General features: G+C 39.2%; 1 protein-coding gene across 6 annotated transcripts; it reads right to left on the reverse strand.

The window, feature by feature from the left end:
• Window positions 1-351: 351 nt before the first annotated feature.
• Window positions 352-15,064, reverse strand: LOC113685176 (monocarboxylate transporter 3). 6 transcript variants are annotated; one of them, XM_089195838.1, is made up of 6 exons: window positions 14,855-15,064; window positions 4,522-4,578; window positions 3,782-3,969; window positions 2,675-3,459; window positions 1,848-2,217; window positions 352-1,467 (listed from the first exon to the last, which is right to left on the reverse strand). In XM_089195838.1, exons 3-6 carry the CDS (start codon window positions 3,948-3,950, stop codon window positions 1,310-1,312), a joined length of 1,482 nt encoding a protein of 493 aa, XP_089051964.1. In that variant the 5' UTR covers window positions 3,951-3,969; window positions 4,522-4,578; window positions 14,855-15,064; the 3' UTR covers window positions 352-1,309. The 6 variants fall into 6 exon arrangements, with proteins under 6 accessions (XP_089051964.1, XP_089051960.1, XP_089051963.1 ...); XM_089195834.1 differs by lacking the exon at window positions 14,855-15,064 and adding an exon at window positions 8,658-8,774; XM_089195837.1 differs by lacking the exon at window positions 14,855-15,064 and adding an exon at window positions 8,533-8,739.
• Window positions 15,065-19,371: the final 4,307 nt, after the last annotated feature.

The following is a 19,371-nucleotide window of genomic DNA, read 5'->3' on the forward strand; positions in this document are numbered from 1 at the left end:
CTTAACTTGGTGCTGCGTCAGTGGGGGAGTATAACAGGGTTATTAAGTATTATCAACTGAGCTGATAACGTAAATTGGCCACCGTAAAGAGCGAATAATTCGCTCTGACGAAGGGCTAACGGTCAAAACTTTAGCTTCGAAACTCTTTACGGTGGCCAATTTACGTTACAAACTCAGGTGATAATAATAAATTACCCGCTTAGATAAGAGCCTTGTACCTCATAAATTTTAGGTCTACATTTTAATTTTAGCTTTCTTGAAGCATCCAGAACAAGCGAGACTGAAATAGAAAAAAATTCACAATGCCAAAAATAAAAGAAGCAAAACAAAAACAAAAAAGAAAGACAAAAAGAAACCCAACTGTTTTATTTAAATAGTGATGGAACACCTAGCTATGTAAGGTAACGCACCATATAGAGATTAGTTTCTTTCTCTTTGACGTCAGACATAAATCAAGATTTAGGCGGAACAAAGGAAATTTGAAGATACAAGGCTTTATCGAGTATCGCGATATGCGCATTTCTTCCCTTCTACAATAAATGTATACAAATTTTTTCATCATATTGGTCTCCTTAATTGTTTTCATTTTGTCGCAAACCACCATTCGTTTCCACCAGGCCAGTTGCTTGCATGATGTCAGCTAATGACACTATCAGCTACACTGTTTTATATTTTCATGACGCTCTCACGTAGCGTCGATTGTGTTAAAGAAAAGAAGATGGGAAAAACAAATTGAAGTAAAGTGTACTCCCCTATTATTAAATATTAACCATCACTTGCAATTCATTGCATCTTGTAAATAAGATACGCTTGATTAAGTTACAGCGGACGTTTAGGCCAAATCATTATACGCAAAAGATAATGAAACTTGTTTCTCACTTTTTCACGAATCAAGCGCGTATTTTCAGGGCCATAGCTAGCATGAGGCAAGAGGAGGCAATTGCTTCGTCTTGATTTTCGCCCAAGATTGACTTTTCTGAAGAAAAATGCCACGGGAAATGCTTAAAAGAGCATTTCTGAGCCTCTATATTTCAAAATATTGCAAAACAGACCCCCCCCCCCCCCAAGCCCCAAGCGGCTCGCACCTTTGGCGCTCGAAACTTGCCTCGTCTTGTTATGAAGTCTGGCTAAGGTCCTGATTTCATAACAAAGCTCTGTCAGTCAGAGGGCGCGGTTTTCACGCACATTTAATCACAAATTATGTCAACATTTCACAGAAAATTTCTCCTTGGGATCGGCTTTATCCTACCTCTCCCTGCCTACGTTTTGACAACCACCACATGGGAAAAATTTCTAGCTTTGAGTTCAATCACAAGCGCGTTTCTCGGATTTCATATCCCTTAGGGCCATCGTCTTTCTTTTTCTTAAAGAAGAACAGAACCAGCGGCATCAGACCAGCTAATTGTGTCACAATACCAGCCATAAAAAATGCCCAGGTGTAGCAATTAGACATATCCACCAAGAGTCCTGGAGAAAGAAAAAAAACGTTGATAAATAAATAGGGTTTGTGACCGTCAAAGGGACTAATTTTCCAAATCGTTACCTATCAATAAAGGATATTAGTCTCATTTCGCAAGAAACATGGATATTTTTAAGTTTAAAATACCGAGAAAGCGTCCGCAACTCCGATTGTTACAATGAGACAACTTTTAAAGTTGCTAAAAGTTGGAATTGCGTTTTTCATCCAACATGATACTAAGACTTGGATAATTTCAAATACATGCGCTCCCAAGCTTCTACATTCGTAATGGATGCTTGCATGTTATACAAACTACAGCAAGGGAGACATTGTAGAGCTTGGATTTTAGTGTTAAAGTATATTCTTTCAATAATAATGGCTTCCAAACCTGCAACCGGAGGCCCGGCTACTATCCCCAATGACAATAACATGTTACCTAGGCCCAATCCAGCTGCTCTGAGCTCCTCGTCCACACTAAACACAAGGAGGGAGTTCATCGTTGTGGTGAAGATGCCATCCCCAACGCCGTAAAAAACGGAAAAAACTTGAAGTCCCGTGTAGCTTCTTATCAATAGGAGGGAAATGATAACAAGTCCGATAAGCAGGTCTCCAAATTGGTAAATATAAATCACATTTATCCACTTTACGTCACACAGTCTCCCAGTTATAACGCGGGCAATGGAGGATGATAAACCAAGAAGAATGAAAAGCTGGGAGGCTGAATCAGCAGAAATGCCGAGATCGAGGCAATATTTTACCTGTGAACCAAGATCGAAAAGAAGTTAGTGACAAATTCTGGAAAACGTAAATTTTATTCTTGCATCTGACAGTATCAATCATATCAAATGTCCGGTATTGCTCTAAAGAAATATCCAGCAGACCTCGCGTTAGTCGCGTGTTTCTTTGTGTCCGATGTAGATGACATGTCGATTGCTAACTACTAGGGCACTTCACGTGCTAAGTGAATGAAAAAGAAGATGAGTTCTGAGCGGCCCAAATCTCTATAAATCGACCCTAAAACCACGTCAGTGACTAAGAAGGGCGTGGTTGGCAATCTTTTTATAGCCAAAGCCTGAAGGGTTTAAGTTTCCTGATGCAATCGTTTCCTAGCAGAAATCCCGACATTTCTACAAATGCGTGATAAGAACATAGTTCAAACGCAGCCGGGTGACTAGTTTGGGCTACCTGTGGTAGGGATTACTGCAGACTACTTACTAGGTATAGCTGAGGTACATAATGTCCAAAATTCATCAACAGAAGACTTATCATCGCTACAGTGTAAGAAGGAACCTTGAACACAGACAAGTCCAACAGCTTTCGTAATGTTCCTGTCTTATTTGGATTCTTATTGTTCCTATCCTTTAGGTAGCTAGCTTTGACTACCACTGCTTGCAGAGATCTAGTTCTATTAAGCTTTTGCTCCACTCTATAGCAATCCTCGTTAATGTAATCTCTTTCTGTTTTTAAATTGACGTCCTCTCGATGTCTATCAATTACTGAAATTTCAGTATCTTTCTTTAATGTAGCTATTTCCATCAGAGATATTGTAGACTCTTCGGCTCTCGAAAAATTGACAATAGGATCACTAAATGTAGCACCACAAATAAGTGCCATCACAAAAAAGGGTATACTCATCATCATGTATGTTCCTCTCCAGCCTACATTGTCTATCAGGAGCTGTAGCACTGGGCCCAGAATTAGGACTCCAATGCTGCCCCCGACTGAAACGATCCCTACTGCGAGAAACCGCCATTTACAAAAGTTCTTTGCTGTTATGAGAAGGTAAGATGAAAACAATAACGAAGAACCCAAACCATACAAACAGCCATATGTGGAAAACATCCACTGAAGACTGGTCGCATGTGCAGTTAGCAAAAAGCTTGTACCACACAGTAAACATCCAAGCATGGCAGGGAAGCGACATCCAATCATTTGACAGAGAAACGACGCCAGCGGACCGAGGAAAAAGGTCAATCCAAATGCAATAGATCCGACCCAAACTGGAATTGAATTTCAGTCAATTATGAATCAGTTAGGATAGATGAAAAAGAGAGCCGAAAGGTTACCGCTTAAATTCACAGCTTTCCAGATTACAAATTGAGAACTCTGTTAAATTCACACCTAAGCTCTATGCTCGAAAGGAGAAAAAAGATAAAAAAAACTAGACCAGATTGAATATTGAGAGAAAGAATTGCTTAATTCTGTTATTACAAGGATGAAATTCACATTACCAAGGATCATCCTAAGCAAACCTATCTAACTGCATGACGCATTTATATCATATTTTCGAGGAAATTTTTAGGATAACACATGCTAACTCACCAGTTTTTTGCCGGCTTTCCCCAAACTCGTCCATAACTTCAGGAAGCAACACTCCATAGCTAACTGCAAAACCAAGGTCCAGTCCTTGACACAAAGAGGCGCAAACGCAAACGAACCACGAAAACAAACTATCTGGCCGATGCTGCATAACTTTACCTATTTTCCTCATGTTCGTTTAGGTCGCGTTTCTTAAAACAAGATGTATAAGCATATGTAACTTACAACCAATTCATAATGCTTTTTTGGTGGGCTGGTCGATTTGGCTCCTACAGCTATTGAGTACCATTTCTTTCGACCCCAAAATACGTTTACTACTATGGATGTCCAAGTCTCCTCCACGTTTTTTGTTATAATTGACCACTAAATCTCCCCAAAATCCGTTTTAATGATTTAGTGGAACAGGAAAAACTTCTTAATTCACTGAGAGACTTCAGCATTCTCGCTGTAAATTCGAGAAGCTCTGGAGTCGCTTAAAAATTATTTTCCCAAGGATGTTTGTAGGATTCCTTGCGATAAGCCATCTATAAAATAGTCAACAACCCGAACTTGCACCACCTTGAAGTTTCCTTTCGTAAAGGAATTGATCCTCGTTCGTCACGATCGGTGAAAAAAATCGCAAAGTGTGTCACCGGCAAGACACATATGATGCACCCTCCCCTCCCTCTCTTTAAAAATTGTTTCTTAGCCTTGGATACTGTTCAAAATCAACTGTCATGTACGTAAAGCTAATCATCACTCACCTCACGGAGGTTTGAAATTTTCGTTTTTTCAACTCAGTGTATCTTTTCGGAGCATAACTAAACATAAACATAACGAGGTTCAAGGTCAATAAAAAGAGAATTGAAAGGCGGATTTTAGCTAAATAAATTAAAAAGTTTAGCAAAGCGTGGTATTCGATTATTCTGGCATTTTACATATACTGAGAACATCTCTATTTGGAACGTTTTGACAATCTTCTAATTCTTAACTTTTCCCGTATAACATCCAAACAGGTTTTGTATCGCCATGTTGAGACTATTTTTCACTGGTTCAAAATCGTTTTGTTTTGCATAGGACCATGTTTTTGCTGAAAAGACGGACTGCTTCAAAGCATCACGCAACAGTAACAATCAACAATAATAAAATGGGCTTCAAGCAATGTCAAAACTCCATATGGAAATTTTCAGAGACAAAGCAAGTTTTCCCCGAATTAAAATTATTATATCTTAGGAAAACAAAATAAGGTACATGTAGACAAGGATTACAGACGAAAATCGTATCCATAACTTAATTATTTCCCAAAATATTTGGCATGGTTTTATAATTTGTAAATTAGCAAATTCAGATTTTTGTAACATGTTGCGACTCCGAGGTTGTACGAGTACCGTATTTAACTAGGATTAGATGGATGAATCATCGTTCCATGTATCATAATTATCATAGGGGTTCAATTGTTCTGTTTATTTTATGGATATTGCGTCTGTTCTGCTGCGAGTATGCTATACAGCGTAGAAGGCGTTCGATTTAACCGAGAGCGAATGATTCAGTTAGACTAGCAAGCGCGCCAGCAGGTTCTCTATGATACCGACACCGCTGATACTACGATATACATCCGAATATTCTGGATCGATCCTTCTTCCATAGCTTTAGAGTGTGGGCTTAGCTGCGTTGAGAGCATTTTTACTTTGAACGATTTCAATGATTTGACAAGTAATTTGATTTCGTTCCGAGTTCAATTAGTCTAGTTTTTAAAAAAGTTGTTTTTATCAGCGGGAAAGCAGGATCTAGAAAATACTTACCTTATGTAGAAGAACTTGTCCCTGACAGAAACACGTAAATACTTTTTTTTGTTCAATCTGCTGTGTAATTCTGTCGGCAAAACTTGAATTTAAATGCTCACGCATGAAGCGTACTGAAAAACGTCAGCCAATTATTTTGACAACAGGAATAAGATGGAGGTCAAGATGAGCCCGCAATTAATCTTCCACCCGACTGAATATTCAAAATCTCTCTTTTCTTTCCCTCAGTAAAAGAAGTCTTTCTTCTTTCCGATAAACCATTAATCCTGAGACATCAGTTGCAGAGATTTTATGTCAAAACATTTGCTCAATGACTAAGTAGCGGCAAGCCTAGACATTTCGAAATGAGGAAAATAAATAAATTACCAGTAAAATGGATCCCTATGTTACAATAAAAGGTTTCTTGGATCGCCAGGGAGCTAACATTACAAGTTGCTAAGAGGAAATCCATGGCAAAAGGTTGTCGTTACGTCCCGAAAAAAAAGAGACTTTGAGAGAGATTGACGTTTTTTCGCCACTGTTTTATCAGAAATGGATTGAGAAAATGTTTATCTGGGGGATTTAAAAGTTTTTTGTTAAATAACAATAAAATATTTCACAAAAATATTTAAATATTTTAAGAAATTTTTGCAATAAACTTCTACCTTGCGTAGGATAGAACTTGATATCGTTCATAAACTGTTAACCCGGCAAAAACACACGACGCCTTCTGTCCAGTTACGCAGGCATCGGCGTCGACAAAATCAGGATTGGACCGAGTTGGACCGGATTGGATCGGACTGGATCGGACTGGATCACGGACCGGATCGCGAATCGGATCATGTCAATTCACCTTTTGGGCTTTAGATTTCACGGGGAAGTATATTTCAAGCTAGATATAAATGTAAAGGTGGTCGAAATGGGGGATGCAAGCACATTGCAGCTGCCTTGTATTCCCTAGAAGATTTGTTAAACACCCGAGGTAAAGGTAGTGTAACCAGTGGCCATTATCTGGGTTAAAAAACCTATAGAAAATACTAAATCGTGCAAAGTGAAGGACCTGGTGATCAAAAAAAATTTTAAAAAAACCCTCACAAAAAAAGGAACATAAACACATTCATCCCCAGTATATTGCCTGAGATGTTTGCGCTCCTGAAGGCAGGAATCCAAAAGATGAGGAATATCTCTGTCAATTCCCCAAAAAGATGTGCCTGTTAAAAACACCTGATGCACCTCCACTACACTTCCAAAGCTCACTCAGAACGGACAATGAGCCTTTTCGTAAGGCTAGGACAGGTATCATGAGTACCAAAGTACCCGAGATTGTTAAAGGCCATCCCAACATCTCTAGCAAAGATGTGTTGAGGTTGTTATCCTTCAGTGATGCAGAAAGAGATTATGAAGTGAGTACCACATCAATGCAGTGGCAATGTGAGGAATGGTATATTCACAAAGCTGCTTTCATAACAGCTCAGAGGCCATTGAAAAAATGAAAAAGATGTCAAAAAGTTGGTAGAAGGTATTGTGCTACCCAAATCACCACACAGTTGTGGTCAAAATCAGGAAGTGGAGCCACAAAACCCTAGAGAGTGGGGATTATTTCATGAGGAGAGTGTGCGTAGGGCATATCAGCAAGTTGTCAGCCATCCCCACCGCAAACTGAAACTGGTCTCAAAAGGCTTTCTAATTTCAAAGTCAAAGCCTTTCCTCGGCGCCAGTGAGGACAATATTCAGAAATGCACCCTAAAGAAGCTTGCTACGCAAAATTTCTAATTTATTTAGCATGATCCGTGATATGATCCGTGATCCGATCCGTGATCCAATCCATAATCCAAACGAGTACGATCCAGATTTTGTCGAAGCCGCACAAGCATGACGTATTAACTGTCCCTTTAAATGTCCTATTATACTGTCCATTTACAAGCATGACGCGTACCCTTTCCTATGAGTGCTCAAATCGGGCTGGTGATGACCGTTCACGTTCGAGAATTTTGTTATAGTATTGATTAGGTCTGTAATCGAACGAGCGATTTCGGAAGACCACCACGACGCGGGTGTGCGAATGAAGAGAAATATAGCTTAGCTATAAAAATAAAACTGGCATAATGTTTAAATTCATTCCAATCATTACGACATCATGCAGAGAACCATCACGGCTAGCTCATCGTGGCGATCTCCAGTCATCGCAATGAAGCAAGCCTCAGAAATTACATCGACCGCCCTACGAATGAACAGTTAAAAGCTTGCTCTGATATTCTTTTCAATGCGTTGAGTGGAAGGCCACATCAGTCACTGCAGCTAAGTTCTACGGCGCTGTCATGCCGAGCAATCTTCATGTTCCTGTGAATTCGGCAGTCGTTCATTCATAAAACACACGCCTTGAGCAGTTCATTTTCTAAATTATCATGTGAAAAGATTTGCGTGTTTTTTCTGAGTCGGATTTCGCTAAACTTTTCGCCTCCAGATTCTGTATTGGAGACTGAAAAAAATTCAGGCAAAAGGGTTAAATTCGACTCTGCTCTGTTCTGTTGCGACGATAAGCCGCGATACGATGGACCTCAGCATGATCACAGTCGCTCTCATACCGTCATGATTAGTATGAATTTTAACAGTTATGCCAGTTTGGCTATATCTTTCATTAATCTTAATTAGCAGGTAGTTTCAACCTGATGGAAATTATCCTCACAAATCAGCTCTTGTTGCAGGATCCTTTTTTGTACCTGTAAACGCCTTAAATTTCTTTCTAGAGTAATTTTAAACCCAAACATAGGTTTGTATTTCTCGAAATAGACCATACAAGCGCATTCATTCTTGATTAGATTCACTTAAGAACTCGACGAACAGTGCTCATGTTAGGATAAACATTACTCAACAACGCCGTGAGAGAACAATCAATAAAACTTTCCCTATTACCATTAAGTCCGTTCCGCGAGGTGCGATGCGATGAAAAGACATCAGCATTCGAAAGAGGGGCTAGTCGTTAACTTGTCTAACCTGACAGTGACGTCCAGAATATTCATACCCGCTGAGTGTCTAATTTCAAAGTATCGAAGAAATTCAGTGATTTCCCTTGCGAAAAAGGAGGTCATCTAAGTTGAATAGGTCGTCGAAAGGCATACCTGACAATACTTGTGGTTGCTTTCAAGGCAACAGACGTAAAGAGAAGTGCAACGGTTAGAATCTTCTTCGCCGTTAGGATTTAAATGCAACCTGTCAGTGTTTTACATTTATATGTTGATGATGTTTGTATGACGCTTATTAAATATAAAGGTGATTGCGTGGGTGCTATCTTTAAAAGAAGGAACGGGGAATAGGGAATGGGGAATCTTTAAAAGCGGGAATCTTTAAAATGGTAATCTTTAACGAATTCCCGCCTCAAGAGGGCAACTTTCACACAGATCGCTCATACATTTGGTCGATTTCATTCCACGCTTTAAAAGATTCTCCATTTTAAAGATTCCTCGTTTTAAAGATTCCTCGTTTTAAAGATTCCTCGTTTTAAAGATTCCTCGTTTTAAAGATTCCTCGTTTTAAAGATTCCTCGTTTTAAAGATTCCTCGTTTTAAAGATTCCTCGTTTTAAAGATTCCTCGTTTTAAAGATCAGGGCTCAAAATAATTTTTCAGCTTTCAGCGTGAATTTGTAGGCTTTTGTCCAGGCTCATTTTTTCCCCGGCTGTCACTAATAAATTTCAGCATCAGAGTCTTTGTTTTGATCAACATTTTTTGTTGCAGCAATCCTTTCCTAACAAAGCGTTTTGAAAGGCTCGATTTTCCGGTGTTTGTTCAAGCGTGAAATAAACAACTTTGCCAAGACAAACGGCTGCGCTACTGTCAAGCACCGACTTTAATTTGAACGCGTGAGAAGGCTTAATAAACGACGTTAGACTGGATTTGACAGGAAAATAAATCTTGTTTAAAGGTAGTGTGTACGCGCAGAAACATAAACACGGTAATGTGACGGTGTGTACAAAAACTTGCATGTTTCACGCTTGAACAAATACGTAGAAAGCTAATTAATGTAAACGAAGATACTCGTTGTTGCACGCGTCAAATTTCGAAACTTTATACTCGTTTACGTTTCCAAATAGCTTTTAAAGCATTTCTTGGCTGCTTTACTACCCGATATGGCATATTCACCATAACATGCATAAGAAATCGACTTTTGCTTCAGTTGGACGATCACAAGCATAATATTTTCTACAAAACTCTAGTTCTTCGGTGAAAAATCGTTGGCAAGTGTGCTGAAAGTTCCGGCTGTTGTTTTGAACCTTGAAGATTCCCGCTTTTAAAGATTCCTATTCCCCATTCCTTATTCTCCCATTCCCGTTCCTTATTTTAAAGATGGCTATCGTATGGGCGGCCGTCACCGCTAAAAATAAAGGTATAATAAATGGTTTGTAATAAACAGAAATGGTCTAATTGTCTTTTGGAGAACGGTTTATCTTATCTCAAGAGATTTATTTTAAATACAAATGGACAAATCGCCTTTGGTGAAATGAAATATTCAAACAAAAAGTGGTTTATACAATGCAGGAGTCACGCTAAACCATTTCACTTAACGATGAGTAGATTGATGCGATACTACGCCATTGTGGCTTAACGGACTAACCATTTGCCGATAACTAAAGCCATTTCACACTACTCTGAACCGTTTGCGACAAGTCACTTAACCAAAGTACAGTTAGCTGAACCGTTTGTCATTTCGACACTGAATTATTTCAGTTAACACTTGGCCAATAGTGTTTTTGTCGAATCAGTTCAACAAGGGTGGCTACACAGTTTCTGAATTGAATAAACCAATTTTCGTTTGAATATTTCATTTCACCAAAGGCGACTTGTCCATTTGTATTTTAAGTAAATCTCTTGAGACAAGTTAACCCTTTCTCCAAAAGAGAATTGAACTATTTTGTTTCTTATAAACCATTTATTATGCCTTTATTTTTAGCGGTGATGGCCGCCCATACTTTACAACTTGTGAGAACCAAACTGATTTCTATCCCTCTCACGTACATATTCCAAAATGTTTTTTTATATGACTGCCTTTCCAATATGTTAAGCCGGGAAGGCCAACATCAATCATTTTACGTAATATACCGTTACGGTATTGATTCCATTATGTGCCCCGTGTGCTTATTGAATATTTGGACCATGAGAGTTGGCGCTTTTTCAGAGATGGGCTCTTATTAACTTTCCCAACCTACAGGCTGAGCGCTTCTTTTCTTTCCCTACCTACAGGCTGGGCGCTTATTAACTTTCCTACCTACAGGGTGGTCGCTTATTCGAGCCAGACGTGTATTGATCGAATTTCCTGTCCTGTTATGCCATTAGCAGGAAGGAAAAAGTACTCGAATTCAACATTGACGACGTAATATTGGGTAATCAGGTCCAGAGCGAGGAGGCATACGCAAAGAAATATTCACGATCATCTTTTCGTAAATGTATATATATTTACAGCTGTAAGGCAAGGTGGTCTTGGGGTAAATTTTGGCGCTCTGATTGGTCCTTTCCTCCTCTCGAAGTGAGTATTTTGGCACACGACTGCTCCGAGGAAAATTCAATATTCTGTTAAAAATGCAATAAAGAAATCCTTGCTAAGAAACTTCCTAACTGAATTATATCTTCCTAGCATACGTAGGTTACTGCGAAGATCGCTTTCATATGCATTTCTTACACCGCAGTTCATATATATGATTTTCGTATATTCACAGTCTTACACGTAGGCTGACTAAAAAACTTTTAAGTTAAAACAATTATTTAACCTCCAGGCTCTTCATTTGTACTACTTTTGAGTGTGTTCTAATTATTTCCTATCATAAATCTGTAATGTACAAGAACGAACAAAGTATTAATGAACAATTCAATACCTTCATTGCAGGGGAAATGAACAAAATAATTTAAACGTTGGAAAACATTGAAAATAGAAGAAAAAGAAAACATACGATTTCATTCACAAATCAACTTGAACTTGCACAACTGAGGGAAATGATATGCTGGTCAGGAATCTGTCAACTATGCTGAACAATGAACTCGAGTAATATCTTAACATCACTAGAAGTGTAACCATCTTTCATCACGAAGAGGGAAATGACAGGATGGTTACTCACCAAACAATTTCATGTGAAATCTTAACAACGTCTTTATTTTTAAGTGCTATTGAAGTATGGAAAAGTGCATTCGAATGTAAATATCTCGAAGGAATTGACAACTTCTCTAAGTGTGCCTACATGGTTACCTGGGTAACTTTACATAAAACACTTGGAGTGTTAGAGATAACGCAAATTTTATCGAAAAAGATCTCCAAGGACGCCAATTACTGTTTACACAAACTTCTTCCTCCGCAGATAAAATGGATATGACGTGACCGAAGCCATGACTTAACACCATGACAACTAACTGTGATCCAATGAAGTGTTCACATGCTGATCACGCGTGTTATCTTGATGATGATTGACGTTGTCATGCACGGACAGGGCCGGGTCACATGACGAACCACGGGATTTTTGCGTATAAAACTCTTTTGTCACTTATTTCGTATTTCAATGTGTTTGGATTACGATCACCCGGAACATCACGGCGCAAACGCTCAAAATACTTACAGACGTATACACAAGTCGCATTGTTCGCGGCCAATCCACGCAAAAAGATGTTATTGAGCGGTAATTTGGAACGGATTGAGTCGCCAACGCTTGAAAGCCTTGAATGCCTTGTATGCCAAGTATACCAATGTCTTAGTTGAAAAACGTACACTTGTTGTAAAAAGCAAAATCTGAAATCTGAAACCAAACTGCATATACTCTATGCAATCTGTTGAGCAACACTCCTACCGTGAGACTAAAGAACGAAACTCTAAGGGTTGCAAACTGATAGTGAAGAAAGACGGCATGTTGGATTCACTTGATGCCAAGGAACGTAGCTACGATAACAGTGCGAATGGTATTAATTTCACGATCAGAAAGGTGAATCTTACGCTTGTCTTCGTTGTAGCTGTATGGATATTCTTTTTTAATAAATACACGATCCAAAATCCTGTGTTTTTGTGTATAATGTTATTATGTCAAGTATTGTTTACGCGATTGTCTTGTCACAGGTGGCCCAAGCTCACGCCTCGAGAAAAAGCCAACGATTAATTCATGAACGCGTCACGCGCTGTGTGACTCGGTGTTAAGTTACGAGAGGAACCGTTGAAAATTTGAACACGTTATATGGAATAGTATAGGGAACGAAATATGGTCGATTTACAACGACAAATATTTCGAAATATGAACATTTTTCTCGTAAAATCAATAAAACTTACTCATACCCTGTGTATCCGTTGTAGTTTCTGGCGATTTCTGCCGTTTTAAGCTTGCTTTACCATCACTGTTATTCACGTCATCTACTTTTATTACGTTGGTAAAATCTGTACAGACATCACACCAACCAACTCGCGCGCAAAGTAAAAAGACTATATTGAAGGCTTGAAATTATATTACGATCGATTTTCATCAAGAAATGGGCCAGGAATTTTCCACAATAGTGCAAATAATCGTGAAGGCTGATCGCGGAAAAGCGATTGCGTGACGCTCGGTAAGCTGTAGGATGACATGTTATTATATACCAGACGTAAAAACTCTTCAGATTCTCAGTCTGCATTTTGTACCTACTCTGCAGTCTGCAGTCTATATTTTGTATCCGGTCTGCAGTCTGCTGTCTGCATTTTGTACTAACAGGTATCCGTGGCACCAATACAGTTTATTTTTGGCGACATTTATTTGCACAACACACATAACAGACATAATCTACCACAAAATACCTGTGTGCGAGGTAATTCGACATTTTCGTTCTTTTCCGCGTTAACACTCTTCTTTCCTTTTGTAAGAATGTAGACCCCTTACAATGTTTCAAGTAATCCCTACAAAAAATAACTCTTGCATGCAGAGCATGCCTGTTTTTTGAAATAGGTGTATGCCCTTAGCCAGACTTGAGCTCACTATTTCAGTATACTAGTCCGACACCCATAGTATCACTACACTTGATTCCAAGGATCCAGTACCATCCAGGTATCCCAGTTACCCTGCTCACAGGGTCTAGTTGATCACAACAGATTCTTTTACATTTTACACATTTTGTAAAACCTAGTTCTTCGGTTTTTGTATCATTATCAATAAGGACTTCCATCTGATAAGGCTGAGTACAAATTTGAACGAGCTTGCCTGAGAGCAACTCTGAACCCTCATTACTTTTTTCGATACACAGGCGCTTCAGCATTGAACGAACGAACTGCGTAGCATTACTTAAAAAATTACAACAGTTTACAGTAACGGGTACAGGAAAAAAAAAATTAATGGCGCAGAAACCTAATAGAAATCATTAAGGCTTTAGGCCTAGGCTACCTCAAAAGTAGTCCACAGGAACAATAAATGTAGACAACAGACATAAACCCTACTATTTTAGATGCTTTAAAAAGCGCTTTAGGTGTTTGAAGTCTGCCGCTTCGTGGTGTCAATTACATCCTCGTCGGCCGTGATCTCGAATACACATTTTTTGAGGTCGCACTTGAGAATTAGCTAAAGCGTGATTAGAGGTGCCTTAATAATGATTAAACTCTGTAGTGTGACCACAGCCATTGTAAATAACGCCTTAATTTGACAAGAATGTTTCTTGTGTGTGAGGGAATACGGTTTGCTTGCGCATGAACTAACAAACTTTAAGGCGAGAAAAAGAACTTACCGTAAGTATTAGCCAATTTTATTGACGGCTTGTCAATCAACAGGCAAATAAACGACTGTGTTTTTAGACTTTTCGATTCATCCAAATATTTGACAACTTTGAGGTCAAATATCTCCCCTTGCCAGAACGCTACAACACTGATCTTGATTCCCCTTTATAACCCATCATTTCATCTCTGAAAATCATCAAAAAAATCTTTGGGCTCTACCATATTTCTGTCTTGGATGTCTTTAATATCTGCGCCTGTGACCTGTCACGCAATTCTTGCTCTGGGCGGTCACTTGACCAAATAAACCTATATCTTTTAGCTCTTTATCCACGATGACTGATGAAGAAAGGTAAAAAATGTGAAAACCTTTCGAGACTTTTTGTAGGAATGGAAAATTTCACGCTTAGAGAGATGCAAATAGGCGAAAAATCGACGGGAAAATCGTGGCGTGCGTGTTAGTTGACATTATTACAAGTTCCAGTGTGCTACATCTTCAGCTTTTACAGACGAGAAATTCTGTACTCTCGCTTGAGAGCAAATATCAATAGTTCTATCAAACTAAAACTGTGCTTCTATCCCGAAAACAAAATTAGAATGGAGTTGTCGTTGTCACTTACCGCCATCGAACATGTCCATGCAGAACTCCGCTAAGCTAACTTCTGTTGGGTGACTCTCCGTAGGATTCATTCAAGCGCGTTGAACATGCTGTCTGCTAGACAACAATTGCAGAATAATCTGCAGATCTCTATAATTATTTGCTTCCTTCGATCGTAAAATATCTGCATCTCTCAAGATCGAGTGTTGTCGGCGTTTAATTGCGTGACTTGTAAAATTTACTAAGAATGAGCCAGCAGTATTTTGACCAGTAGGCTTCCTGCAAATTTCCCTTGATGAAAAAATCCCAAGACATAGTCAGCTGTTTTCGTGAGCAAAGACAATAAATATGAAAGAAAAGTGAGATGCAAAGGTCATTCTTTTTTTTTAAGCTTAATAACAGCTGTACCCTCTCCTGCAGTCATCGTCTGAATTTTGCAAGGTCCCTCCTTATCTTCTGCCTTGTTCAGTCAGTTTCGACCTCTGAAGCTAAATCATCGGCATTGGCCTCTTCGTCCTCATTCATATTTACAGAGGAGGACCTCGTCAATAAACAAATTTTGTTACGGCAGATAACCGTAGAAATTATCGTAAAGTATCGAGCGATTTGCTGCTCTATCAACCAGTCAGTCTTAGTCAACCAGTCAGTCTTAGACAACATTTCTAGCCGGTGCGTCTCTTAAACTCGATATTTGGGAAGTCACATTAGAGGCGGTTGCCTTACTAGTTTCCTCCCCTGTCCAGCACACACGTCTAAGAGATAATTCTTTGCTTTCTGAGAAAAGGTGGCTGTTTTTTGTGTTTTCCAAAGGGCCCAACCATAGTCCACTTGGCTAGTTAGGGATTGTTCGTCAGAATTTTACCTGAGGTCCGACCTTCAACGTAGCCACCTCCAACAGAATGGCAAGCCGGTCTTCGTCCTTTTCCTCTTGATCTTATCATAAGCGGATTTTTTTGGCAGATTCAGTATGTTTGCCTTTGTTAGGGTGCTTTTGGATGGCAGCCAAAGACTGAAAGGTCTTGACACATCCATCCTCTTAGTAAGAATATCTCGCTTTCTTGTTCTGTCTGTGACGGATTGGGTATAGTTCTCGCGATGACTCGCGTTCAGAGATCTGTGCAAGTTGCTGATAACCGCCCGTTTTTACGATTAGTTTGCTGAAGGTTTCTAATGCGATGAGCCCAGTGAGACCCTGAGGTGCTCCAAACTGTGCCAGTTGGTCTGCGCTATAAACTTGTCACAGTTCCAAAGTCAGAGGGAGGATCGCCCACCTCTATTTATATGAGAGCCTCTACAGTACATGCGTATCCCTAGCAATCATATGATATAAAGTTCATGACAGTCACAAATCACCAGTAAGGAAAACTGATGTTCAGATAAGCGCTCCTCTCACCCTTTTTTTCCTTATTCATTGCCGACTCCGCTAAGATAGCAGTTAAAGTATGCGTTCTATTGGGTTTACAGTCACCTTGCCACCACGAAGACTCACCACCGTCTTTGATTTCTTCTGCCATCTTCGGATTCACCTCTCTCTCTCAACTTTACGTCTCCGATTTTTATGAGGAGGATATTGGCATTTACGAACCCGAAGGTCTGAATCTCACACCAAGTTGTGCTTGATATTTGAGGCATATCGTGAAATCGCGGCCTTCGTAAACTCCAAATAAGCCAATGCGCGCTAGAATAAGCATCTTCACGGACGATTGTTTGGGATACATTGACGTCTCTCAAATGTTATTTTTATGCTGTACACCCACGAATTTAGAGGTATGAGCTATTGCCGTCCTTGGCCAGCGCGAGAAAAATAACATTTGGTTCTACAGTTAGTTGCAAATGAACAAGACAACTGCGCCAGTCTTGACTCTATCAATTCGAGTGTTAGGTTGAATTGAGAGCTTTTTAGACACTCGATTTCTTATATGGCATCACTATGAAGACGTAGTACAACTGATAAACCTACACTAATTGACCTCCTCTTAAATTTACTGAGAAAAATGAACTTACGAACTCCTTGTTGAAAAAACTGGAATTCATTTGACCGATATGCCCGTTGTTTCAATTTTGCTTTTTCCTCGGGCTGTTATAAAACAGTTCATAAATTGACCAATGCATAAAATATTTTGAAATACCGTTCGGAATTTATCTTTTTTTCTGTGTGCAAATCAAACATTTGACAAGAATTTTATGAGGTTCACCTCGATAATATTCGTCGGCCAGAGTCAAGACACGCCAAGCTAAGTGACATCGCCTTCCAGTATAATGATTTTTCAAAGAATAAATGTGTCGAGCGTGAGGAAATGCACCTTTTTTTCATTATTGTGATCAAAGCCCAATGACGTACCTAAATTAGTACTAACGGTATCAAACCATTTAGTATGACAGGGTGAGCATAATTTTTCTGTCGAGGTCGACATGACACTAAAAGCGTTTTGGACGGAACAAACTAGTGAGCATCACTGCACGAACTGAGAAAGTAAAAACTTGTATTTATCTCCCACGCGTTTCGTCTGACAATAGTAGAATTCATCTAGAAGTTTTACAAGTAGGGTAAATAAGCTTGCTCATATACAAATAGTAAATAAGCTGTCTCTTTAATATTGAAGTCAGTGGATAGAATTCGCCAAGTGCGCCTACCGTGTTATACATGCGTGACATTTTTTCGGACGTTACATGTACGAGTACGTGATCCGTTTGAGGGTCACAGATTTAGCGTAAATATTTGGCCCCTCAATATCACATAATGTCTCTAGTTTACAGAGGTCTTAAAACGCTTCATCATATGGATTTGCCTTCTGCTTTTAGAAGGCTAAAAGCGAATTTCTCGGGCGTAATTGCCTTTGATTTCTCAATTGATGTTGTCGCAAACACAGTTTCCGGGAGTCACGAAACAAAAAAACTTATCAGGACCTAGTTTCATATTCTAATGGAAATAAATAGCAAATAAAAACACGTTCTCTTGAGAAATAAGTTATAAATAACAGAGGTTCTTTGAAATAAATAGTAATAGATAAGGTTTCAGTTCTGCTCAATATTGACTTTCCATAGCCTACTTCCAAATCTGAGGGAGCGCGCTGAGGGAATGAAAAAAAACATACATACGTAATAATGCAAGGAAGAGAATAAAAAGCAAATAAAGAAAAAGGAGAAAACATAGGAACCTGTGTTGCAGCGTGCAGACATCTTTTGAGCCAGACCTACACACCTAAGCCCGACAACACGCTTAGAAACTCGAAAGAGTGCCGTATATGAACTGGCTCGCGCGTGCACGCAGGAAAGGCCATGACAATCAGCGAAAATAATAGTAAATGCAGATGATGTTTGCAGTAAAAAACCAGGCAAATAAGATAACAGAAGGATTAAGAACTTTCCAGAAGTGTATTTTGAAAAAAAAAAAAAGAAAAAGAATTTTTACTTCTCATGAGGTCATGCAGTCACGCTACAAATACTATTTCTACGTGGAATTTCTTGATGGTGGAAAGTGGGAAATACATTTTCCAGTGTTATTTTCTGGAAACGTGGCGCAGTTAATGAATTTAATTAAATTGGGGGGGGGGGGGGAGGCAGAGTTTCCCATCATCTGCGTTCGGGAAAAACCGAAGTTGTAACACACGGGAGCTTGTACGTCAACAAGCATGCAACATGTGACTTTAAAATCTCCTCTCCTGTTACAGTTTACTTATTGTGAACTGTGCGATAATGATAACAACCACATTATAGACTAATAAATGTTTTGTACTGTACGAGAACCCTATTTCCTGATTTTAGCAAATCTTCAAACTGATAAACGACAGAAGAAAGAAACGCTACGATTTTCCCATCGATTATTCGCCTATTTGCATCTCTCTAAACGTGAAATTTTCCATTCCTACAAAAAGTCTCGAAAGGTTTTCACATTTTTTACCTTTCTTCATCAGTCATCGTGTATAAAGAGCTAAAAGATATAGGTTTATTTGGTCAAGTGACCACCCAGAGCAAGAATTGCGTGACAGGTGTAGTTGAGAACAACTTGTCACAGACGCAGATTTTAAAAGACATTCGAGACAAAAATACGGTAGCGCCCAAAGATTTTTTTGATGATTTTCAGAGATGAAATGATGGGTTATAAAGGGGAATCAAGATCAGTGTTATAGCGTTCTGGCAAGGGGAGATATTTGACCTCAAAGTTGTCAAATATTTGGATGAATCGAAAAGTCTAAAAACACAGTCGTTTATTTGCCTCTGTTGATTGACAAGCCGTCAATAAAATTGGCTAATACTTACGGCGGACATTAACCGAGGATGTAAAAATATATGTGCAAACCCTCAGAGTAATTGGTTAAATACCATCGCAGTAAGAGCTTCATACATTTTACCTATTTTGAAGCGATTTCCTTTGTGAAAACCAAGAAAAACCGGGAGGGTGGTCTATCTCCCCCCGGAAAAAACCAAAACAGAAACCAGTTTGTCTTTTTGAGTTTTAGGTTAGACCCTTAAAACTGGCAAAGTTTCATTAAAATCGGTGGGATAGCATGTAGGACGACTGCCTGGTGCTCTCGTGGA

This window comes from Pocillopora damicornis, chromosome 2, assembly GCF_964200805.1.
Source record: "Pocillopora damicornis chromosome 2, jaPocDami1.2, whole genome shotgun sequence".
Taxonomy (NCBI): Eukaryota; Metazoa; Cnidaria; class Anthozoa; order Scleractinia; family Pocilloporidae; genus Pocillopora; species Pocillopora damicornis.